The sequence below is a fragment of the Octopus sinensis genome, linkage group LG4, assembly GCF_006345805.1.
Source record: "Octopus sinensis linkage group LG4, ASM634580v1, whole genome shotgun sequence".
NCBI classification, from domain to species: Eukaryota; Metazoa; Mollusca; class Cephalopoda; order Octopoda; family Octopodidae; genus Octopus; species Octopus sinensis.
Genome location: NC_043000.1, coordinates 14,039,642 through 14,065,263, shown reverse-complemented (window position 1 = coordinate 14,065,263; position 25,622 = coordinate 14,039,642). Strand labels below are relative to the sequence as shown.

General features: G+C 37.7%; 1 protein-coding gene and 1 long non-coding RNA gene across 3 annotated transcripts in view; both read left to right on the top strand.

Annotated features, from left to right (window-relative positions):
- Positions 1–11,172, top strand: part of LOC115210869 — a 105,794-nt gene extending 94,622 nt beyond the window's left edge. For both annotated transcript variants that reach the window (XM_029779631.2, XM_029779632.2), the window contains 5 exons: positions 1,631–1,756; positions 3,830–3,951; positions 4,155–4,301; positions 7,241–7,426; positions 7,815–11,172. In XM_029779631.2, the coding sequence (XP_029635491.1) occupies positions 1,631–1,756; positions 3,830–3,951; positions 4,155–4,301; positions 7,241–7,426; positions 7,815–10,516 (3,283 nt within the window). In that variant the 3' untranslated portion in view covers positions 10,517–11,172. The remainder of the gene's footprint in view (positions 1–1,630; positions 1,757–3,829; positions 3,952–4,154; positions 4,302–7,240; positions 7,427–7,814) is intronic.
- A 3,142-nt stretch (positions 11,173–14,314) lies between these two features.
- LOC118762881 lies at positions 14,315–15,711 on the top strand. The gene is made up of 2 exons (XR_004998631.1): positions 14,315–15,049; positions 15,101–15,711. It is a non-coding gene; the product is annotated as an uncharacterized LOC118762881 (long non-coding RNA).
- Positions 15,712–25,622: the final 9,911 nt, after the last annotated feature.

The following is a 25,622-nucleotide window of genomic DNA, read 5'->3' as shown; positions in this document are numbered from 1 at the left end:
TATATATATATATATATATATATATATATATATATATATATATATATATATATATATATATATATATATATATATATATATATATATATATATATATGGTGATGTAAGGTACAATAATTTTTATTATGCAAAAATTTTTGATGATTTCATTTTGTTACAATTCTGCAACAGATAACCACTCATGTTAATGTTTGTTCATAAAAAAAAAATTGCTCTATCCCTAAGTGATGTCATTTAAAGGTGACAATAACAAAATTGAGGTAGATGACAATGTAGTCAAAAGTGAGGCTGACAATGACAAATTTGTGTTGGGAGTGACCGTGTATACATGCATGGAATGCATGCTACATTGATTAAGAAATTATACTTCAGGTGAGTAGACTTTGTTCTGAGTCTCGTTGGGGAATATATTTTTGTTGTGGCATGCCTATATGAAATATAAGGAATGTATACTGTTGAGGCAGATACCTAATATTAGTTTCAGCTTTTTCCTTTTACAATGCTCTTGTTTATAACACAAGTAAATTTGTATATATATATATATATATATATATATATATAATCAAAATAAGCAACAAAGATATCCAAGGTAGTGTAGTACAATTGTTTCATGCTACTTCATTTTATTAACCCCTTACCCAACAATTATTTTGAAAATAAATGTATTTTTTCAGACATATTTTTTAATTGTTTTATTTTACTATGTTTTGAATGGTGATTTCGAGGTATATTTCAAACCTTATTTATTATGAATTTTAATTCAATAATATTGATTTTAAATTACCGCTTTGGGCAGAAACGAGTTAACCGGTTTTTTTCATAAATCATATTACTTTTACAAAAAATCATGTTATTTTATTTGATTATCGACATGGTGGGGTTATAATATAAAGGTATAAAAAAAAACTACGTAAAAGCAAAGTGAATACTTCTATTCATAAAATGTGCCTTCCAACCCTTCGACTGTCTCCAAGTGACTAAATCATACTCGGTCTTCAATGCCTTACTCAAGCGAAAGGTGGCAGAAATCGTCTCTGCCAGACGTATAAAGTGAGCGAATATACTCGTATATGTCAAAAAAGAGTTTATAATAGACAAAGGAACTCGTTTGCTGTCGATTTTGGCGAGTCTATCTTTTGACGAGTTAACTCGCCAGAGATAGAAAAAAACGACTTCGGTCAAAACGCATATATTCGTTTCTGCCGGGTAAGGGGTTAAACACTGTAAGTATTACATCAGTTTTAAAATGTCGAGCAATCTTCAGCCACATATAGAATTTTTCAATTAAACTGACAATGCACATTCTTATATTTATTTTCTTATTTACTTATAAAATGAAGTAGCATGAAACAATTGTACTACACTAGCTTGGATATCTTTGTTGCTTATTTTGATTATAATCACCCCGTTTGATTTATATGGATAATACCATACAAAATTCTGGTGCCGTTGACTTAAGTACCATATTCATCTGAATCTAAATTTTGCTGAACTTTATATATATATATAAAATGATGATATATATGTATGCTAAATTCTATTATAGCCTTGGTTTTTGTATAAGACAATCACTCAACTTCTTTCATACATTTTATCGGTGTTAAATTCTCATTGCTTCTTTCTCTTTTAGTCATTATGACTACTACCCACATGTAGGACACAGGTTACGTTCTGACAGCACCGAATCCCATGGATCTCGTAGCAGTTATTCCGCTGAAAGTTGTGCCTCAAGTCCAGCTGTGGAAATTCCTATTGGGTAAGTAGATTTTTTTTTTTAATCATTTTTTTTATATAACTATTTATCCCAGGTCAGCCTTTATCAAAGGTGATCCAGCTGTGACCATTTCATTTTGTTTTTCTAGTCATATATTTTAACGTGACATTCGTTCCCTGAGACAACAAAACATTCAGAGGTTTTCTTGTTGACCTCATACTATTGTTTTCTGTATATGTGGTTATATAAGCTGTCATAACTTATTGTCTGGCTTATATAAGCTGATACAAAGCTCTTGTGTTAGTGTGTCTGTATAGACTGACAAACCTGTTATCTTCATGTGACTGTTCAAGATGGCCTATAGCTGTTCTCTTTGTAGGCTACAGGATGACCATTAGCTGCTGCCTTTTTGTGATCATATTGGCTGAACAACAACTGTTGTCTTTTAGTGGCTGTATAGGCTGGCCCATAGCTGTTTTTGTCAGATTAACTGTAAGCTGTGTTAACTGCATGCATGTATAGGTACACACACACACACTGACCCACACATGTGCACAAACAAACAAAAGGGAACGTAGTGTAAATAACGGACAGTCAAGACTATTGAAAAGGTTGCAAGAGGCAACGAAAATTTCGGGAAAATAAAAATAAGAAATAAGTGAAAATTTTACCAGTGAATGTGTTACATCATAAGGTACAAAAAGAAAATGACTCTCCCCAGACACAATAGAATATGCTTCAACACACGAACTCATATAAAGAATCTTGCAAACCAAATCCCCAAACGAAATAACTGTAAATATTCTAAGGTGATCTAATTCCCTGCCTAGATTAACACCACTTCCTTTTGTGAAGTCCACTCTTTTGCAACGTATTCAGACCAGCTCTCATTATATTAATGTATTGCTGCCGACCGCTGTAACCTTACAATCATGTTTTCTTTCCCTCAAACAGTCCGTTCAAACGGTCATGGAATTTCCTCTTCCCTGTCTGAACCATATATTTTTTTTTATGTCCGTAGGGCCATTTATTGTTGTCATATGGCTGTATTGATTAAATTAGTGCGGTGTTAGTAGGATATCTTAACACTTCAAAGATCCTTCTATTTGAATTCCTCTGGTTCATTTTAATTCTATTATCTCTGTAATTGCCTCAAGTAAACAACTATGCCACTACTAAAAGCAATAAAAATAGAAGGAAATGTAAACCAGCTGTGTTTTACATGAGTTACCTACCCTGGCTGTTGCAAGGAAGATAACTCTATTCATCGATTCGATTTAACGTGTATTCTTGTAGATGTGTGTGCGGGCGCACACACACACACTCAAGTTTCTGGAGATTAAAAAAAAAATTTTTAACTAGGTTTGTATAGAATTTCTCTTAAACAAAAAAATTGGATAAGGAGTTCCAAACTGAAAAAAACCACGATCACTGTTATTAGCTCTTCCCAAAAATATGACATCACTTAATACAGTCGTTCCAAGAAGTGTCACAGCCCTTAAAGACATACAGCATCTCGAAAGAGTCCAGAAGCTGGCTACCCGCATGGTTCATAGTCTCAAAAATTTGTCTTATGAAGAAAGGCCGAAGACGCTCGACCTTTATTCTTTAGAAAAACGACGACGCCGTGGTGATCTCATTCTCGCTCACAACATCATAAGCGGAAAGTGTAACCTCTCGAAAGAGCTGTTCTTCACTCCTGCTCCAGAGCGTCGGCTGCGGGGTCATTCCGAAAAGCTCTACCTGCGACGATTTCGTCTCAATCGAAGGAGAGGAGCTTTCTCCGTCCGGGTTGCAGATCCGTGGAACAAGCTGCCAGACGAGATGGTGAAGATGCCAACGACCGCTTTGTTCAAAGTCTCCCTGGACCTCAAGTGGCCTGAACTCTTTACATGAACACCACCCTGTACTTAACTCCATGTCCCCCTACATGGCCTTGCTATTTGCTTTTGAGCCAAATTAACTAACTAACTAACTAACTAATTAATTGGTTCCAGAGATGTCACAGTCTTTAGTTGCAACTATTTATTTGATAGGATCCACGATGGTTAACGTTACAAGCAAGTACACTCAGCAGTGGTTTGTATTGTTTTCTCTCTTGTTCCTCTTATGTAGGTCTTACCGTTGTCGCAGTAGTGTCCCAACACCAGATAGTTTACGAGGCAGTTATATAGAAGACTACGTCCCAATGCATCCTGGTGACCAGTCCTCTACTCCTTCAACACCTGAACAATATGGTAAGTTCATACTGCATCCTGGTCTCCATCACTCTATCACTTTGTCATGCTGTCCCTCACTGAGTGTGCATGTGTTCATGCTTGTCTCTCTCTCTCTCTCTCTCTCTCTCTCTCTCTACCTTACTGTGTTTGTGCCCCACCTTCTCTCTCCAACATTAATTGTATTATCTAACAGTTGTAACTGATGTTTTTCAATTTTCTAGGTTCAGCTGGTTCTAACTGGGGAGAAACAGGACAGTTTGAAAATTATATTAACTTCCAACCGAGTGCATCTACCACAGCCTCTGAGATGACAGATAGTTATGATGCATGTATGGACCTATCACCAGGCTCACAGAAAAGTGAACGAGGTAACTAACATCTAATAACAAGTCTGCTTAACTTGACCCATGTTGACCGTCTTTTGAATTTCAACTATAAATGCACTGTGCTTACCTTAGCATTGAGTACACCCTTCTTTGTACAAATTATTAATACTAAAGTTATTGCCACTGATGTGTGTGTCTGTGTGTAAATATATACGTTATTAGAGGTAATGGTGTCATTGAGACCCAAAGGTGTCAGGTAATGCTGAATAAGTGCTATGGATAGACCATAGTTAAGTTCCAGGTTCGGTGATTATGTGAATAAGGGGTCCAACCTAGATCATATATCAGCGTATGTATATAAAAAATTTTTTTGTAATGAGATAAAAAAACCAAGTGTCTTACTCAAAAACAACACGCAGCTTGGTCCAGGAATCAAACTCACAACCTCATGATTGTAAGCTCGATGCTCTAACCACTGAGCCATGTACCTTTACACACATATAAACTTCATTGGGTTGGATGGATTAACCAGAGCTGGCAAGTTGGAAAGCTGCACCAGACTCCAGTCTGATTTGGCATGGTTTCTATGGCTGGATGCCCTTTCTAACGCCAACACACTTTATAGTGTGTGCTGGGCGCTTTTACAAGGTGCCACACTGATGCTTTTATGAGGCACCATATGGGCGCTTTTACGTAGCACCACACATGCACTTTTAAATGACACTACCACAAGTGCTTTATCCTAGAGAGACTGGTCTTAACACTTCTGGTCACAGTTATTTTAAATAATATATGTATAGGTGCAGAAATAGCTTTGATTTGAGTCCCACTGTGTGACTCTTGGGGAAAGCCTCTTCTATGGCCTCAGGCCAATCAAAGTCTTGAGAGTAGATTTGGTAGATGGAAACTAAAAGAAATCCATCTTACATGCATATGTGTATGTGCATTTCTTTCTCCTTGCTTTGGCATCATGTAATAGTTGTAAACAAGTGGTTACCACCATACAAGTGTTGTCCTACAGTTTCCAGTCTTCCATGAAAACATGTCTGGTTATGAGGTCATGGATAAAGTATTACCTTGCTTGGGAACAGATGAGGGTATCTGGCTGTGGAAAATTCACCTCAACAAATTGTGGCTAACCCATGTGAACATGGAAAAGGAGACACTAAAAATGAATACGTGCATGAGTGTGTGTGTGTGTGTGTGTGTGTGTGTGTGTGATATATTGGAGTACCTGGACAAAATTTCTAGTGATATTCAGTTATGTCCCTTTGTATTTTGAATTCAAAACCCTCCAAAGTCGACTTTGCCATTAATCCTTTCAGGGCGAATAAAATAGGTATCTGTGAAGTATTAGGCTTAGATCTAGTTGACTGTACTTTTCACTTGGAATATGGGATCCTGTGACAATTTCAGAAGTATATAAAAGACAGGCGCGTGCACACACACACACACACACACACACACACACAAATTTTTTTTTTCTTTTAGCCAAGAGGCAAGAAAGTGCTTTCAGGGATCCTGTGACTGATGGAAGGAATGGGGTAGGGGGAAGCCATTGTGGCCCCTGAATAAACTTTTTACATCTCTGGCTTTGTACTCATATCAATTTCTTAGTTTTATTTTGAAGTATGTAGAGAAAGGGATGTTGTAGTGTCACATTTATTTTATTTGCTGTTCATCTCTTACTAAGGTTTTCTCTGGCACCCCATCAATACCATCTTATCTCATTAAATTAAACTTTCATTATAATAATAATAATAATGAAATTATTGTATACAGTGCTCAGGTGCACCACAATTTGTCAGAAAGTGCATATAAAGTACATGCAGTAATGTAGAAATGTCTGGAAAGCGAACAATGAGTCAGATACATGCTTGCATGTGTATGGAGGAGAGAAAATCAAGTTGGCGAATCTCAGGAAGCATGGAAGTTTTGAAGGATGCAGTGCTCCGACAACAAGCAACTGATGCCGGCAGTTTGTTCCATGCTTCAGCAATTCTCAGCATGAAAAAATGTTTCCTGAAGTCATGGGAGCTGTGCTGTTTTCTTACTTTGTAAATATGTCCACGGGTGTTAGATGGGTGGAGTTTGAAAAGGTGCTCAGAGTTATTGTTTGTACGATGGTTGATAATTTTATGGGTGTCTGCCAAGTCAGCTGCCAGACGTCGGAGTTTCAATGTGTCCATGCCCAGGGAAGTAAGGCGTTCAGAATATGGCAAATGCCTGATGGAGGGTATTCTTTTGGTTGCACGTCGCTTAACAGCTTCCAGACGGAGACATCTTTTCTTGTCCTTGACATAAAGCTGTCTCTTCTCCCTCTCATAGCCCCTCCCTGCCCTCTCCACTAAGTCAAGAGAGCTTTTTCCTGTTTCTTATTCCTTTTGTCTTACTAGTGAGATTACTTGGTAATCTCATTTGTGCCACCAGCATCGCCTTACTGGCACCCACGCCAGTAGCATGTGTAACAGATTCGAGCGAGGTCATTGCCAGTATTGCCTGACTGGCCCCGTGCTGGTGGAATGTAAAAGCACCCACTACACTCTCGGAGGGGTTGGCGTTAGGAAGGGCATCCAGCTGTAGAAACTCTGCCAGATCAAGATTGAAGCCTGGTGCAGCCATCTGGTTCACCAGTCCTCAGTCAAATTGTCCAACCCATGCTAGCATGGAAAGCAGACGTTGAACGATGATGATGAAAAAAAAGTACCCTCTGCACATGTACACTGTAAATTGGTTGGCTTAGAGCTTCCAGCCATAGAAGCCATGCCAAAGCTGAAATGGAGCATAAAGCAGCTTTGCAGTTCACATGATTATGTCAAACCATCCAACCCATTCCAGCATAGAAAATGGGCGTTAAATAATAATAATAATGATATATTCCAACTAAGTGAAGTGTGTTAGCATAAAAAAGAAACTAGCAATGAGCCTTCCTCTTGTACTACTAAACCATGCTGATGTGAGTTTTACTGGTTTTCTTTTAGACTATGGCGGTGATGTAAGTTCTTATGTGATGATGGAGCCAGGTAAAGCGGTTTCTGTGCCACAGCCGACACCTCAACAGCAGCAACAACAACTCTCCCCTCAGGCTAGTAGCCCAGTCAATGATGCTCCCTATGTTGATATGGGGCCTACAGGCACAAGTTTACCCACTGTTAAAGAAAGTGGAAGTAAGTGGTATTTTGTATTTTTTATGGAAGAAATTGTGTTTGTGGGCTTGCATGCGTGTTTATATGATGCGTGTGTGTGTGTGTGTGTGTGTGTGTGTGTGTGTGTTGTGTGTGTGTGTGTGTGTTGTGTGTGTTGTGGTGTGTGTGTGTGTGTGTGTGTGTGTGTGTGTGTGTGTGTTGTGGTGTGTGTGTGTGTGTTGTGGTGTGTGTGTGTGTGTGTTGTGGTGTGTGTGTGTGTGTTGTGTGTGTGTGTGTGTGTTTATGTGATCTGTATGTGTTTATGTGTTGTGTGGTGTGTGTGTGTCTCTAATTTTCATTAAACCTATTACTGTCCCTTCTACCATCAGAACAACTTTCATCACTGACTTTTCTCTCTTATTTTCTGCAGGCCCAGAAGAACATTATCTCCAAATGACTCCACCTGGCCACAGTCCCAAAGGTAGCAGCAGCTTACGTCCTAATCGTGGTCACAGTTATCTGATATCTGATGAGACTATATCTGTTGAGAAGGATATACCAAAACGTTCTTATTCAGTTGGATGCAAACCTCAACCAAAGACGGTGTTGAAGCCACAAGGTTGTGATGCAAAACTAGCTATGTTAGGAATGATGGATAACAGTCGATGTTCCAGTGCCCCACACCTGATCTCACAGAAACAAAAGACCTCCAACACATCATCCAATCACTCACTTCCTTCCAACAGTCCACCTTGTGGCTCATACAAGTCGGAAGATTCTGATTTTTCCGAGTTGGAATTTGGTCGTCCTCGCACAGCTAGTGATAGCTATGGATGCAGGCCAAGAGCGTCCAGCTTGGGAAAATCTTTGACTCAGGGTCATCGTCCAAGATCGTCTAGTCACAGCTCAAGGTGCTTTAAACGGAGCTCTTTTGAATCGGTAAGGACTACTTCAGAAGAACTTCTTCGCAAAATGTCCCAGGAATCTTTACAAAAGGATCCTTACTCGTTAGCTTTCTTACCTGGCCCTGATGGCACACATTGGAAATACCACAGTAAAAAGAACAACGATGCCATTGAGATGGGGAAGAATAAAGGGGGAATGTCTAAATCTTTTCACGCACATCTTCCAGTAAATTCCATGTCAAATGCAGGTGGGGAAATGTCAAATTACCTGGAGATGACTGGTTTCTCATCCAGTCCAAAACATTCACCTGTGTGTGATGTAATTAATATGAAAACTAACTCACCCGTGATGTCAATGAGCCTGGGAGAATATTCCAGCTGTCAATGTTACCCATTTGATAAGTATTATGGACAAAGGAAACCTGATCACTCTCTTAAACCAGGACCTGTTCCTGACAAGGTAGTTTCTCATATAAAATCTAATTCTGATGATGAATCAGACTCAGGTAGTAATAGTTGGCACAAAGATGTCGATCGGTATGTACCATGTACGCACTCAGGGTTTTCAGAAAGGCTAAGTCTACGTTCTAAAACTGAGCGGGTCCCATCTGATTTGGGTGTTAGACGCACAAAGAGTGTCTCTCATGATAACAGGTCTCAGGCAATGGCAACCCTTCGTAAGCAGGAAAGTGCTGGGGATCCTTATTTTAACATGGATTTTCCCAAACCGATCAGGCCCCCATATGATGAAAGTAACATTTCCTGCCCTACTTATGGGCTTCGAAACCATAAAGAAAAGCCTTCCGATGTAGAAGATGCCTATATTGAACTCTCTTACAACGCAAGCAATGCCATGAAAAAATATGACAATGATACACTTTCTAAAAAAGTAAATGATAGCTGCACTTCTCGAAAAGAGAAATTTGACAGTGACATTATATTGGGAAAGTCTGATGCCAAAAGGCCTCAGAGTATGTTCAGTTCTAATTTTGATCCATTTTTCTCAAATTCTTTTCCTTTCAACTGTGAAAAAGCAAAAGCTGCTGAAATTGAGCCTTACGTTGTGTTTGACCCCAGACAGCATTACAGACACGAGCCCTCATCTGCTCCATGTACTGTTCCTTCGGGCATTGAATATATACAAAGTCTTTCCACTTCTTGCAACGATAACCTTCAAAGTACAAAAAGATGTAATCGTGATATTATGAAAGTGATTCACAAACGACATTCATCAATGCCTGTGAAAACTGACCTTTACTCCCCACCTGCTGCATCTAGTTTTGCCCAGTATACAGCACCTTCCATAGACTCTTGTAAGACAACTTCCACTTCATTGCATGCAAAATCTGCCTCAACATCAACCTCGCCTGTCAGTTGTCCAACTGAAACTGAAAATGCAGAGTATTTTAATTTGTCATTCAGTCAAGCACCAGGTAGAAATGAGAAACCTTTGAACCCAATGTCATGGTCAAACTGCCAAGAAGAGCAGATATATAAGAAACCGTTGAGGCAGAGTAGTTGGCTGGTAGATACAGATGAGATTTCTGCCAGTGAAAAGGAATCGACAAGATTGGAGAATTCCAATCAAGTTCTTTCTCAAGAAAAACTCTTTGAGGTTCCCAAAATTGTTAGTGAAACTGGTTCAGATGAAAGCCGACAGGAAGATAGAAATGTTGATCAGTGCTCCGAAATGATGTCTAACATGAAAATATTAGACCAGTCTAACCACATGGCAGAGAATTCAGAAAGTTTTGTTAACGTTGAGCGAAGGCCTTCAAAGAAAAGTGATGGGGAATGTTTCAGATCCTCCAAAAGTGACAGCCACTCCTCTGAACAGTCTTTCATGACAAAAAACAACAGTTGTTCAAGTATTGCTTCTGACTCGGCACAACCGAAAAAGTCTGAGAGTTTGGGACTGCAGGGCCGTCACAGCTATACAGAAGTTTGTTTGATTCCACCCATAGCAGGCAACCCTCTGTCTTCTTTAAAACATAGCTCAAGCTGTGAGACGGAACTGAACTATGCTTCTCTTGAACTGAGCTCAACAGAAACACTAACAGAATGTTCAGACCTTCACCAGAAGTCTCCAAATTCCATTAAAAGTCGCCATTCTTCTGGTGCTGAAGAAAAAAGTGTTTCACCTCTGACCTATGTGGAGATAGATTTCCCCAAAACTGAATCGCTTCAAAGACAAAATTCTAATCAAGAGGTGAAGTTTACTCTTTAACATTGTCTAACATCTGATAGTTCGCTCACGTAGCAGCAATACACAGAACACAGCTGGTGTTTGATCATGATTTCACAGTGGGATGTTGGTAACGTGATTGATTATTGCATTTACCAATCTGCCTTGATTGCTATATGCTTCCTATGGTAAGCGCTCAAGACTCTGGACATCTGACTGACCAGTTCTTTAAGGTTTATAAATAACTTGTAGCTATTCTTTTGAGAAATTGTTACAGTGTTTCTCATGGACAGCTTTATTATGTTGTTTTTATTTGACTTTTAATTTTTTTTTTTAGAAAAACAAATCCTTAACACAAACAGGTCCCACTTTTATTGTCATCTCCCTCCCTCTTCTTTCCAATTCTATTTTTATCAATTTGAATTTTTTTAGCTTAAATTTCAGTTTTCCTTTTTTTTTTGTTTTCTGTTTCCTCCATATTCCAAGTGTCTCTGTCTATCTCTGTGCCCCTGTGCAAGTTTTTCTCTCCCATCTCTGGAACTAAAACGGAATAATTTGTTTTAGGTTGTTTTTTTTTTCTTTTACAAATATTCCATATAAAATAAATTTTTGATATTACCAATTTCAAGGTAAGAAGACAAGGGAACAGAAACTTTTGCCTACCCAATCTGTTAGATTAGGGTTCTCTGACGCCCACACAAAACAGCAATGATCCTCCTCACACATGTGCCCTCTTTTAATTAATCATTTTCCTCTACATATCTGCAACAGGTATTAATGCCAATACCTTCCTCCCATCACTGACTTTCGCTTGTACAATAATTGTTGGTGAATTAAGCCTTTTGTAAAATACACTGTCCATGTGTTTTAGTTAATTTTAAAAATAATAATTTGGAACATTTAGTAAAATAACCAACTTTTCTCTGTGGACTTCAGCTTATATGATTCTTACATACAATTATGATAGGTTTAAATTTAAGCAAAGACATTAAAACCGGCAGTTTTTGTATCATAAAACTAGGGGAAATCTCAGGCAGGTTGGTATCAGAAGGGTTGAAAGTTGTATAAATAATGATTTTAAACCAGGCAGTTTTCTTTTGTCATGATGTCTTGTTTGCATTGGGTTGTCATGATGTGAGATTAATATAGATTGAGTTGGGTTGCAGGTGTTGTTATCAGGAAATAAGTTGTGAGCCTTTTTGTAATAAATTTATTTAAAGATAGGCTGTGCACACACACACGCATACACATTCTTTTATTCATTTCAGCCATGCAGCTGTAGTCATGTGTGTGTGTTTGTGTGTGTGTGTGTGTGTGTGTGTATATATATATATATATATATATATATATATACACACACCAATTAATTGGTATATATAAATATTTTAATCTTCGGATTCTTTTTTAATATGCTAGACCACTGGTTTTAATTGATAAATATCAATTTCTACCCTTAATTAATTTATATATATATATATATATATATATATATATATATATATATATATATATATTCACACATATATAGTATACATAGATTTTTAGATAGTCACTGGTAGGGATTGATTTTTCATAGTCACAGGATAGGGATTGACTTTTCATGGTATCTAAATTCTACTGTCATTAGTGGTTTACTTAAGAGACCGGAATGAATTGGTCTTCCATGAATATTGAGATGTGAATTTTTCTAGATTTCCCCTATGCTCTGCCCTTGATGTGTGTAGCAAGAGGTGAGGAAATGGAGTTTGTGGTACTTACATAAAGATGAAGACAAATGACTTTTCATAACATGGTCGCACAGGCACCAAGAATCACGTTTTGCTCTCAAGAGAATTTCTCAACTTCTGTGATTTGTTCCAGCTTGCTTGGCAAGAGGTGAGATCTGTGTTCTTCAGTTGCCCTTGACACTCTGCACTTGATCTTTAAGGGCTTATCACTCAAGAAAAGTGCACAAATCTCAAGGACATTCACATTTGTTCCAATTTTGTGGTGTGATCTCCTGCAAAAGCAACCAACTCTTTTAACTTTTGACCAAGAAGTTTCCAACGACTTTTGTCTGGAATATTACCTAATGAAACCCTGTGTAAAAGAGCCTTTGCCTCTTGTCTTAGTATTACTTTCATTGACTTTCACTTTCTCCAGATCTCATTTACATCCAATTCTAGATCTCCAGATTAAGGTTTACCTGCATCTAAAATGTCTGTATCAGCAGTCATTTCAAGTCCTTGAGTCAGTTCTGTAAATTCCTTTTCTATTTCATTATTGGAGAAACACCTTTCACAGAATCAGTTGTTATTAGTAGATGAATTGTTATAACCACTATTTCATAACCTTCTCCATCTAATTAGATTGCATTTAACCCTTTAGTGTTCAGATTACTCTGTTAAATGTAATACTTTTTCACTCAAATTGTTTTGAATTAATCATGCATTATGCTATAGCTTTGAGGTTTCAATGATGTGATTGTTTATTTTCAGAATGACATCGTAGGTTAGGAGTGAGAGGCTAGATATTGCCAGTTTGAATATAAAACATGTAGAATATATTGGGCTGGTTTAAACACTAAAGGGTTAAGGCTCTTCTCTCCCCTTGTAAGGACATCTGCATTGTAAAATAATTATTTTCTGTGATGGAAAATGGTGAACATGACTCTATTTCCATTGATTGAAATTATGGTAAGTAATAGTCAAATATATCAATTTCCTCATCAGAACTAAAGATTGTTCTTACTCCTAGTACGATGTTCTAGTGGAGGCGCAATGGCCCAGTGGTTAGGGCAGCGGACTCGCGGTCATAGGATCGCGGTTTTGATTCCCGGATTGGGCATTGTGAGTGTTTATTGAGCGAAAACACCTAAAAGCTCCACGAGGCTCTGGCAGGGGATGGTGGTGATCCCTGCTGTACTCTTTCACCACAACTTTCTCTCACTCTTACTTCCTGTTTCTGTTGTACCTGTATTTCAAAGGGCCGGCCTTGTCACTCTCTGTGTCACGCTGAATATCCCCGAGAACTATGTTAAGGGTGCACGTGTCTGTGGAGTGCTCAGCCACTTACACGTTAATTTCATGAGCAGGCTGTTCCGTTGATTCGGATCAACCGGAACCCTCATCGTCGTAACCGACGGAGTGCTTCCATCCATCCAGTACGATGTTCTTATGAAAAAAAGTATCTCTTCATCGTCTTGGGACTGTAACCTTTGACCTTTGAAGCTAATCTCAGTATTCCTAATGTAACAAAGTCTTTGTATCCTATTGACAAGTAGCCAGGTCTGACTCCAGCTAGCAGATCATCTTGAATTTTTCTTACAAACATGTGTATTCCTGTGATGAGTCTTTTGAAGTTAGGATTTCTTGAATATCATTTACCTACCACTGCTACAGCAAAAAAAAAAAAAGCTTGAAATACCTATGTTTCCAAGAGAAAATCCAATCAAATGGACAGCTTCCTCTATAGCCTCCTGAATTTCCATGGAGATTTTTAGCAGCATGGACTTTCTCCAGTCTGTACAGAGGAATAATCCATGAAATTATTGATCCATCAGTGAAGTGCTATCCTTTTCTAGTTGGGGTCACCAGTATGTTGTGGTAAGATAGCTTGTTTGTATGGGCCACCTTTGTCTCATGAATAGTTGCCTGGTTGTGGTGAGAGATTATTACGGTTTGGGCTGTTGTTAACAAGAACAAAACTTGCAAACATTTTGTAATATATTTATTTAAAGAAAGGCTGTGTGTATGTCTGTATATATATATGTATGTGTGTGTGTGTGTGTGTGTGTGTGTGTGTGTGTGTGTGTATATATATATATATATATATATATATATAATATAATGTATGTATGTATGTGTGTGTATGGATGTTTGTATGCACAAATTAAATATATATATATATATATACACAGACATACATACACATACAGACGTTAATGCGGATACTTTTTTCCCCCCTCTTTCCATTTGTTTATTGTTCCCTAGATAAGGGAACTCTGGAAAAAATGGAAGAATCTTTGACGTTTCAAGCCTACACTCTACTACAGAAAGGAATGAGGAGAGAAAACAAATGGATAGAGGGGAAAAAAATATCTGTATTAACATTTACACAAATTAAATTGCAATGTGTGTGTGTGTACATATGGATTTTCAGATACTTGTAGAGAAACTTCGGATATAGGAATCAACATTTCATAGTGTCTAAATTCTATGGTCATTACTCAAGGGACAGGAAAAAATTGGTCTTGAATCAAAATTCAAGATGTGAGTTTATCAAAAAGTCCTCGAGGCTTTGCCCTTGATCTCTGTAGGGAGACTTGAGGAAAATTAGTCTGTGGTAGTCAAATGATTCTTCCTAACATCGTCACACGAGTACCAAGAATCATGTATTGCTCTCTGGTGAGTCTCAACTTCTGTGATTGTTCTGGCTTGTTTGGCAAGAGTTGGTTTGCATTCTTAAATTGCCCTCAACACTGTGTGCTTGATCTTCAAAGGGCTTTGCTTATCACTAGAGAAAAGCTCACAAATCTCAAGGACACTCACTTTTGTTCTAACTTAGTGGCATAATCTCCTGCAAGTCAATTAGTTGGTAAATAAAACATGCACATGACAAATGTATAGGGATGGTCTGATAATTTAGAGAATTAGGTTCATATCCTAAGTTCATTACACTTTCATTAAACTATGGGTAGTTTCAGGCAAGTTGGTATAAAAAAGGTAAGGTTAGAAGTTGTAATATTAATTTGGTTGTTAATTAGTGAGCATACTCATTAATTACTGCTTTGTGATCATTTTTGAAGAGACCATTAGTAACTGTGATCCAATGAAGGAGCCTCTATATAGTTTTCTAGACCTGCTAAATATATCAGCCAAATATCCATCAGGACACACACAAAAAGACAGTATCATCATAGCTGCTATGCCTTTCATCATATTTCTACTTATTAGGGACTTACTTAGGGCTAAACAACAACAACAATGATCCTATCCTGTATTGGGATCATTGTTAGTGATAATTGTGATTTTTTTTTTTTTTTTTTTTTTTTTTTTTATTTTTAAACCATACATAAGCTGGTCATTTAAATATTTTTAACTTCATTAAAACAATTACTTGATTAGCAATTTATGAATTTGGGGGTTTGATAAAAATGCTCTTACATTAGTAAGCCACAATGTTGTTTGATTTCTTCTGCAGAAAGTTGGCTATAAATTTACTGTAATGTCTTGGATTATGGGAATGTTGCACCAGATCGGAACTGGTTTTTAATTCTGACATGGACCAATCGAGTTTATTTTACAAAACATTTTAGGGTGAGGAATTTAGCTTGTATATATAATTAACTTTTGAAGGATTTTTTTTTTTTCATCTTCTGTTACAAAGTGGTCTTACTGACTGACCCCTTCTGTTTACAGAGTGCTGTTACTGCAAATTTGTGTGGGTGTATAGGTGGTCTATCTCTTATATTAATAGAAATTTGATTGGTTAAAAGGATGTTTGTTCTGGGTATCACTGGCTATTCAGAAGACAGTTGAACAGTTTATATAGACTCTAAATACTGTCTCTGGTGGTTCAGTAGAATGGAAAAAAAATATAAAAATATATTTACAATAGTGACCCTGTTGTCTATTTCTTTTCCATTTCTTCAATTACTATGTTGGATTTTTCAAACGAGTTTTTGCTACCACCAAAATTATGCTTGGTTTTTGACGACTTTTTTTTCATAAAAGATTATTATTGCTGTTATTATTATTGCTGTTATTATTACTATTATTATTATTAAGGGCGGTGGGTTGGCAAAAATCATTAGAGCTTTGGACAAACTGCCTTGCCGTATTTGTTCTGGCTCTCTACATTTTGAGTTCAAATCCCACCGAGTTCAAATTTGCCTTTCATTTCCTCCAGGGTCAATAAAATAAAAGTAGTCAAGTACTGGAGTCACTAGTATCAACTGTTCCCCTCCTCCAAATTTCAGGCTTTGCGCTTATATTAAAATCATCATCATCATCATTATTACTACTACTACTTCTACTATTTGGGCAGTGGATGATTTTGTCAGAAATATTAGTGTTAAACTAAATGCTATGCAGTATTTAGTTATGACCCTTTATGTTCTGTGTTGAAATTCTATCAAGATTGACTTTGCCTTTCATCTCCCTTGGGTCAATGAAATAAAGTACTTCCCAGTAATCTACTGGGGGTTTGTGCGGGATAGATTCAATCAATTATTAACTGCCTCCTTCCTCTTCCCATGTATGGCCTTGTGCTCAAGTAGAGATCAATGTTTTAATTAATATATATATTGTGTTAAATCTTTCATTTCCTCCAGGGTCAATAAAAATAAAAGTAGTCAAGTAAGGAGTCACTAGTATCAACTGTTCCCCTCCTCCAACATTTTCAGGGATGTGCGCTTTATATTAAAAATCAATCATATCATTATTACTACTACTACTTCTACTATTTGGCAGTGGGATGATTTTGTCAGAAATATTAGTGTTAAACTAAATGCTATGCAGTATTTAGTTATGACCCTTATGTTCTGTGTTGAAATTCTATTCAAGATTGACTTTGCCCTCATCTCCCTTGGGTCAATGAAATAAAGTACTTCCCAGTAATCTACTGGGGGTTTGTGCGGGATAGATTCAATCAATTATTAACTGCCTCCTTCCTCTTCCCATGTATGGCCTTGTGCTCAAGTTAGAGATCAATGTTTTAATTAATATACTTATTGTTAAATCATTAGCATGCTGGACAAAGTGCTTAGTGACATTTTGTTTGTCTTTATGTTTGGAGTTCCAATTCCGTCGAGGTCTACTTTGCCTTTTGTCCTTTCGGGATTGATTGAAAAAAAAAAAAGTACCAGTTGAGTACTGGGATCAATCTAATCAGCTATCCTCTCCCCTAAAAATTTCAGGCCTTGTGCCTACTGTAGAAAGGATTATTATTATTAGTACACTTAACCCTTTCGTTACTGTATTTATTTTAAGATGCTCTGTGTTTCTCTCAATTATTTTAGATATAAGAAAGAATTTAGTAAAATAACTTAGTTACCATTAAGCTAGTGTTAGGAACAGTAATTGTGACTAAGGTTTGGTGGAGGATTTTAATTCAGAACTTATGAAAACAAGCCAGGTTGGTAATGAAAGGGTTAAGGCAGTGAGCTGGTAGAATCAGTGGCACACACTAGACAAGATGCTTAGCAGCGTTTCATTCATCTTTACATTCTGAGTTGGAAGTCCACCAAGGTTGACTCTGCCTTTCATCGTTTCAGGTTGATCAAATAAGTGCCGGTTGATGTAATTGACTAGCCCCCAACTCCCCATGAATTTTCAGGCCTTGTACCTATAGTAGATAGAATTTATTATCAACTTTTTTTTTTTTTTTTTTTTTTTTAATAACACACTTCCCCATCCAATTTTAACTGTGTGTGTAAAGATTTTGTTTCAAGTTACTGCTGGAAAAAAAAAAATCCCAAAGCCCACAAATGTTAGATTTTTTTTAGATCCTACCAACATTCAGGTGGCTGATGGGTGTTGGTGTTGCTGGTCATTGCAAGGATTTCTAGACAAGAAAACAAGAAAACTGCTTGGAAATTTTTGTAAAAAAAAAAAACGATAAATAAATATAATAAAAAGCTTTAAAACTTTATTAGTAAGTTGGATGTAGGTATGCAGTGTACGGTGTAAAAACTTGAGTTTGGAACCAACTGACCCAAGAACTGATGTTTACAGGCTCTCTCTCTCTCTCTCTCTCTCTCTCTCTCTCTTTCTCTCTCTACCTCCTCTTCTTCAACATCCCTTCCCATCCCGTGATGTCTTTGTTCAAAACTAGCCTTAGCTCTTGGCATCATTCAAAAAATGCTACCTCATCAGAGAGTTCTAGGTTTTAAGTTGTGATTCGAATGAATAAATAAATGAATAAATTTAACAAAATATTCAAACAAAAAACAAAAATTATTTATAAAGATTAATTTTTTGAAGATTTTTTTTTTCCTTTTTTTTTTTCTGATTTTCCTCCTCCCCCATTTTTCTTTTAAATTTCTTTTTTGATTTTAAATTAATAAATTAATTTCACTTTCCTGAAGAACTTGTATTGACTTATTTTTCTGTCGTAACATCTTTGGCATGCCATCAGTGTATCTGTGTGAATGTAAACAAACAAACAAACATACATACCTACACATGTTTGTGTGTGCAGGTGTAGCTGCATGGTAAAAAGCTTCCTAACCACAGGGCTCTGGGTTCCATCCCACTGCATAGCACCTTGGGCAAGGGTCTTCTATTAAAGCCATGGACCTTGAGTGGATTTGGTAGATGGAAACTGAAAGAAGCTCAGCGTGTGTGTGTGTTAGGTTTGTCCCCACCACTACCACTGCTTGGCAACCACTATTGGTGTTTATGTCCCTGTAGCTTAGTGGTTCAGCAAAAATGACGCCCCAAAATAAGTACCAGGCTTTAAAAAGTAAGTCCTGGAGTTGATTTGTTTGACAAATGCTTCAAGGTGATGCCCCAGCATGGCTGCAGTCAAATGACTGAAACCATTAAAAGGTAAGATATATATTTCTTAGGCATTGTGATACTAAGAACTTGATATACATAGGCTTCTGAATGAACCATTAGTTGAGTATTGAGTGGTAACGAGAAAAAGAGATGACAAAGAAATAAACATAAATATGTGTGCGTATATATATATATATATATATATAAGTTCAACAAAAATTTAGATTCAGATGAATATGGTACTTAAGTTAAAGGCACCAGAATTTGGTGTGGTTTATCCGTACAAATCAAATGGGGTGATTATAATCAAAATAAGCAACAAGGATATCCAAAGGTAGTGTAGTACAATCGTTTCATACTACTTTATTTAATTAAACAATGTAAGTATTACATCAGTTTTAAAATGTACCCTCTTTGTAATCTTGGCAAATGGAATAAGTATAAAAATGAACATTGTCAATTTCATTAAAAAATTCCATATGTGGCTGAAGAGTGCTTTACATTTTAAAACTGATGTAATACATTGTTTAATTAAGTATCATGAAATGATTGTACTACACTACCTTTGGATATCCTTGTTGCTTATTTTGATTATATATATATATATATATATATATATATATATATATATACACACACACACACACGTAAAAACACCATCCGTTTGTGGCTGTTTGCCAGCTCTGTCTGGCACTTGTACAGGTGGCACGTAAAAAGCACCCACTACACTCACGGAGTGGTTGGCGTTAGGAAGGGCATCCAGCCGTAGAAACACTGCCAGATCTGACTGGGCCTGACGAAGCCTTCCAGCTTCACAGACCCCAGTTGAACCGTCCAACCCATGCTAGCATGGAAAGCGGACGCTAAATGATGATATATATATATATATATATATATATGGGAAAATCGAAGGCTACCCATGGAACTTCAACGTAAGACTTATTTTCCTTTGAGGAGAGCTTAAAGAAACCAACCTTATTTTCAAATTTGAAAGATGTAGCGGCTGTATTGTAATGTTGTTCCCTAATAGGCAAAGAGAACATCCGAAGCTGTTGTTATCAGCAGGCATAGTGTCAATTATTGACTAAAGAGATCCTTATCCTTCAAATACTATATGTACAGTTTTTTCTTGTTTTATATTCTGGTGTTAAGGAATGAGTGTGCTGCTTGTATCTGTGCTTAAAAGTATTCCCGGTGGGACTTATATAGAATTTTGATCTGACGTTGTGAAGGCTTTAGTGCAGTAGACAATGCACTTTTTATGGCGTTTACTGTGCTGAGGGAAAGTGTTACAAAGGTGATTGTACAGCAAAAAAGAATCTTATGTGATTATAGGTGCTAATATATTTCTGCTAGTTCAAGCTAAAGACGAGGCAATACTGATGGGGAAGATAAATTCAATAAAGCAAGAATTTATCTTGTTTTACGAGACATCTCGCAGATGCTCTGAGACGCATTGTCAGTGATGTTTCTGGGATCTCATTGGGTTCCGGGCCTTTCAACGTCAGATTTCTCTCGCTTAGTTGATCCAGAAAGGGTCGATGAGTCCCAGCTTGCATCCCAATAGTAGCAAACCACTGGTCTGCCCTCTTTATCCAAGGCCGTCTAGTGGCTTTCTCTACAGCTACAGTGATGGAATGTATAGTTTTTCTCTTAACTGTAACTCCAAGCCCTGTGTAAGCTTTGCTGAATGCACGCCCTACAAAATCTCGGCAGCTCACCTCAATTGCCTCGCAACATGCCTGCCAGCCCCGATCGATTTCTGCATTGCTCTATTTCGCAAGCTTCAGCTCATAAGCATCCTCCGTGTATTTCTTCGAGGGTATATTCAGTTTCCACATGATCACCCGTTTGATAGAATTTGAGATCACTACAAACTGACAAGAGTTTAACCCTTTAGTATTTAAACCGGCCATATCCGGCCAAAATATTTAATCTGTTTTATGTTCAAACTGACCAGATCCAGGCTCTCACACCTACCCTACAATGTTATTCTACATTAAGTAATTACACCATCAAGATCTTGAAGATAAGAGATAATGCATGATTAATTCAAAATCAATGTGAATCAATAGGCATTATGTTTGATAGAATAATCTGAACACTAAAGGGTTAAATAGTACAGTTGCTGGTGTGTTGTTGACGCCTCTCGATGCAGAAACACGTATTCACAGCTGTCTTCTTGTCTCCAGACAATCAGACTGTCTTTTCTTCAAGGGCTTAAAAATTTTGTAGAACTCTTGTTTCTTGAGATCATCTTACTATCTCATTTAGCAGTTGGTTCGAAGTAGTTCTTTACTTTTTTCTCGAAAGGAAGATAATTTCAACAGTTCGAGAATTTATCTTGCAAAGTATTTAATGATCTGTCAATGGTCTTTATTATGTATGTGTGTGTGTGTGTGTGTGTGAAAGAGAGATTGTGTGTATATGCATATATATGTATGCATTTGTATGTGTATATACTCATATTTATATTAAAAAATATGTATGTATGCATACATATTTATTTATAAACAGCTGCTCTTTCAAACATGATTTGAAAACCACGAATATTTTCAGGTTTTATAAATTTTGTGAAACTTTTCATATTTTCTTATTGGTCTTTTATTTTGGATATAAATCATTAGCATTTCTAAATCCATGAATCCATTAACATTTCGAAACTAACCCAACTCTATCCTCAGAATAAGATGATGGCAGAGGGTAGAGTTGGCGAATTTTGGTAAGAATGGAATTTTTGAAGGATCCAACAAACAACTCAGATGCTGCAATAATATTTTTGCGTGAAAATATGCATGCTTGTATGTGTGTGTGTGCGCGCATGTGTGTATGTGTGTGTGTATGTGTGTGTGTCTGTGTGCGGATGGGCGTATGTAGAATTGCCAAAAGTACACAGCAGGATAAGGAAGTACTCACCAGACAGATACAGCATATGATCCTCTGATGAATTCTTAGAAATTCTACGGGAAACTCATGGTGGAAATTTTACCAATTTCATCAATGTTTGATGGCCAAAATCTTTTCACCAACGTTCCAATAACGAAAACTAAAAACAAAATCTGGATACCGTACAATAACATCAGCTGCTGTACCAAGACAGATTATAAAAATGTTTCCTGTGGCCCGCACAACTGACGTTTCCTTCTGCTGTCCACAATGTATTCCATAAACCCAGAATTTCTATGGGTTCTCCGCTCTGTTCCACATTCACGGAATTCTACGTTGTTAACGTAGAAAACAAAACCGTTCCCAAATATAATCACTTTATCAACAGCATGTACGTTGACAACATATTCGATTGTAACAGATGCAAACGAGTAGAAAGACAGAGATAAAGATTTTGAAAATAACTTATACCCTTACATTTACGATTCATTGTAGCTCTTTTTCTTTTTCGCCCTTTTCAAGCCTAGCCAGGCTTGTGGGCCCGGTTTCCTGGTTTCTGTGGCATATGTGTTCTGCCCCCCCTGCTGGATGGGACGCCAGTCCATCGCAGCGTTACTCAGGAAACAGGAAGAGAGAGTGAAAGAAAGTTGTGGCGAATGAGTACATCAGGGGTCACCACCACCACCCCCTGCCGGAGCCTCGTCGTGCTTTTAGGTGTTTTCGCTCAATAAACACACACAACGCCTAGTCTGGGAATCAAAACCGCGATCCTTCGACCGCAAGTCTGCTGCCCTAACCACTGGGCCATTGCACCTCCACCATTGTACCTCAAGTTAGTTCATATTACTCAGTAAAGAGCAAAGGGCCGCGACTATTTCATGCCAGTGGACGCGATCTTGGGCTACTTTCTTGATTTCAGACCAAGAAAGACCGATTGCTTTCGCTTCATCCTCCATACACACTTCCCAAGTCTTCTTAGGTCGTTTAAATCTCTTCTTTCCTTCAAGTTGCGAGTCTAACACGTGTCTTACTATGCTGCTTGGCAGTTTCCTGAGAATATTACCAATCTAGCCCCTTTCCCTTTTCAGAATTTCTTGTTTGATGGGCGTTTGGTTCGTTCTATACCACAGACTTCTGTTTGAAATCTTGTCTGGCCACCAGATCTTGAGGATGTAGCATAGACTTTTTGTTGACGAAAGTCTATAGCTTACTCTTAGCTCTAATTTTTCTAAATTCACAGCAACAATAGATATAGCACTTCAGTTAACACAAAAGCCAGATGAATATCCGCGGATATGTTTAACTGACATATCTTCGCGGTCCTAACTTCTCTGTACTATAACTGATTTATGGTATACAGTAACCCCTTGACTATCGTGGGTGTTACGTTCCAGATCCCTCTGCGATAAGTGAAAATCCGTGAAGTAGAAACAATACTGTATATTTTTTTTAATATTATTCTTATAATTTGTATATATTTTATTTTAATTATAAATGCAAAACAACACCATACACTCACCTTCCGAGTTTTATTTTCCATACAGTATGTGCGATTCTTTAATATGTTATACAGAGCAGTACTGTATTTTTATTTATAAATTCATTAACTTTTAGGCATGAAAATGCTTATTTTACCACAGAAATAATGAAAACCTAAACAAATATAAATACCTATCGGCCGCAGAAACCCGTGATATACTGAGGAGTCTGCCATATAAAATTATATATTAGCCAGAAAAATCCACGATATGGCGAGTGATTAGTGTATCAGGAATTTATCTGCCCTCAACCATTCTAATTCAAATCAATTAAAATAAAGCCGTTTCTGGTTGAATTTTTGCTTGATATCTAGAAGCTTATTTTCAGGAATTTCTAAACTAAATCCATTATCGTATTTGACGGCATTCAAGACGCCCTTCTCCCCAAATAGTTTTTAAAAATTTGCCACGGGTCATAGATGCGAAGCTGAGCCTTCCATAAGATAATTTCGTCTCTGATGCTCACTTACTCCTGGATCAGTGCTGCTGAAATTGAGATGCGTCTTTCATGCCACGAAATACGGTGGTCCATCAACACTTCGAAGCTATTTCATCTCCGTTTCAGAATGCATTTTTGCACATGCTTTGGGCTGGCGAACAAAGGATTGTGGGAATGCTGGTTTATTTTCATCAAAATAATCTTTGTGTTCGAGTGTCCTGAAGCCCCCAAAAGCATTGTTTTGTTATGCGACTGTCTCCTGGGCACAACAAACCTATTATATTGGGAAATAAGCTGTCTTTAACCAGTTGGTATTTAGAAATGCCTCAACAATAATTTACCAATTCTGAACTTTTCATCAAAGTTACCGAAGGTTGTAACAGGATACTTATGTTACTCTAGTAAACAAAGATGAAGGTGTACAAATTAAAGTAGGGCCAAGGGATAAGTATTCGATTGTAAATTTTATGCTTGTTCACATTGGTTTCAAATTTTGCAACGAGGCCAGCAATTCCGAGGGAAAGGGCAAGTCAGTTACACTACCCCCCCAGTTCTTTTTTTTTTTTTTTTTATGGAACCCAACTCAGAACGTAAAGTCGGAAGAAATGCCACTAAGTGTTGCGCCCGATGCGATAATGCCTCTGCCAGCTCGCCGCCTTGTTAATACTATCATATTAGTATTATTATTATACTGGAGGCGCAATGGCCCAGTGGTTAGGGCAGCGGACTCACGGTCGTAGGATCGCGGTTTCGATTCCCAGACCGGGCGTTGTGAGTGTTTATTGAGCGAAAAACACCTAAAGCTCCACGAGGCTCCGACAGGGATGGTGGTGATCCCTGCTGTACTCTTTCACCACAACTTTCTCTCACTCTTACTTCCTGTTTCTGTTGTACCTGTATTTCAAGGGGCCGGCTTTGTCACTCTGAATATCCCCGAGAACTACGTTAAGGGTACACGTGTCTGTGGAGTGCTCAGCCACTTACACGTTAATTTCACAAGCAGGCTGTTCCGTTGATTCGGATCAACCGGAACCCTCGTCGTCGTAACCGACGGAGTGCTTCCACATACAGAGTATTTCAAAAAATTTGATATCATTTCGCAATATAACTTTGCCAGTTCTTGTTCAAATGGCTTCAAATTTTAACAGCATATGTAGAAACAGTTCAAAATTTTATGTGTAATGTTTGATATGTTTATCTTTTCAGGTAAAGAAATGGCATTCACTGGAAGAGAAAAGGTGTTTTATGTGTTGGAGTATGCTCGAACACAGTCGAACAAGACTGTGCATGAGAGAGTTCTCTAAAGAGTCACCAATGGCAATGCAGATTTGGACATGGCACAAAAAATTCAAAGCGGAAGGCTATCTGTGCAGGACAAAAGGATCTGGACGACCACTAACATCGGAACAGACGGTCGAGTGGGTTTGCCAAAAACTCTTGCGAAGCCCCAAGAAGTCCATAAGAAGAACAAGTCTGGAAACCCAGATTCCTCCAATGAGTTTGGCACTTCCTGAGGATATACGCTTGCTAATGAAACCCTACAAGCTGGTTATAACGGCAAATGACAAGCGAAAGTGCAAACATGGGGCTATGCGAAGGACCCGGTCTATGCCCGCCTCCTATTCCTGCAAACCTAGAGGAACTCGAGCAGAGAATCACTACTGCAACTGGAGACTGTTACCCAAGACATACTGCAGCGTGTTGGAGAGGAGCTGGACTACCATGTTTGTCGTGTCTCAGGCGGTGCTCATATTGAACATTTGTGAAATCGTTCATGGAATCCATATATATTTGAATTTCTC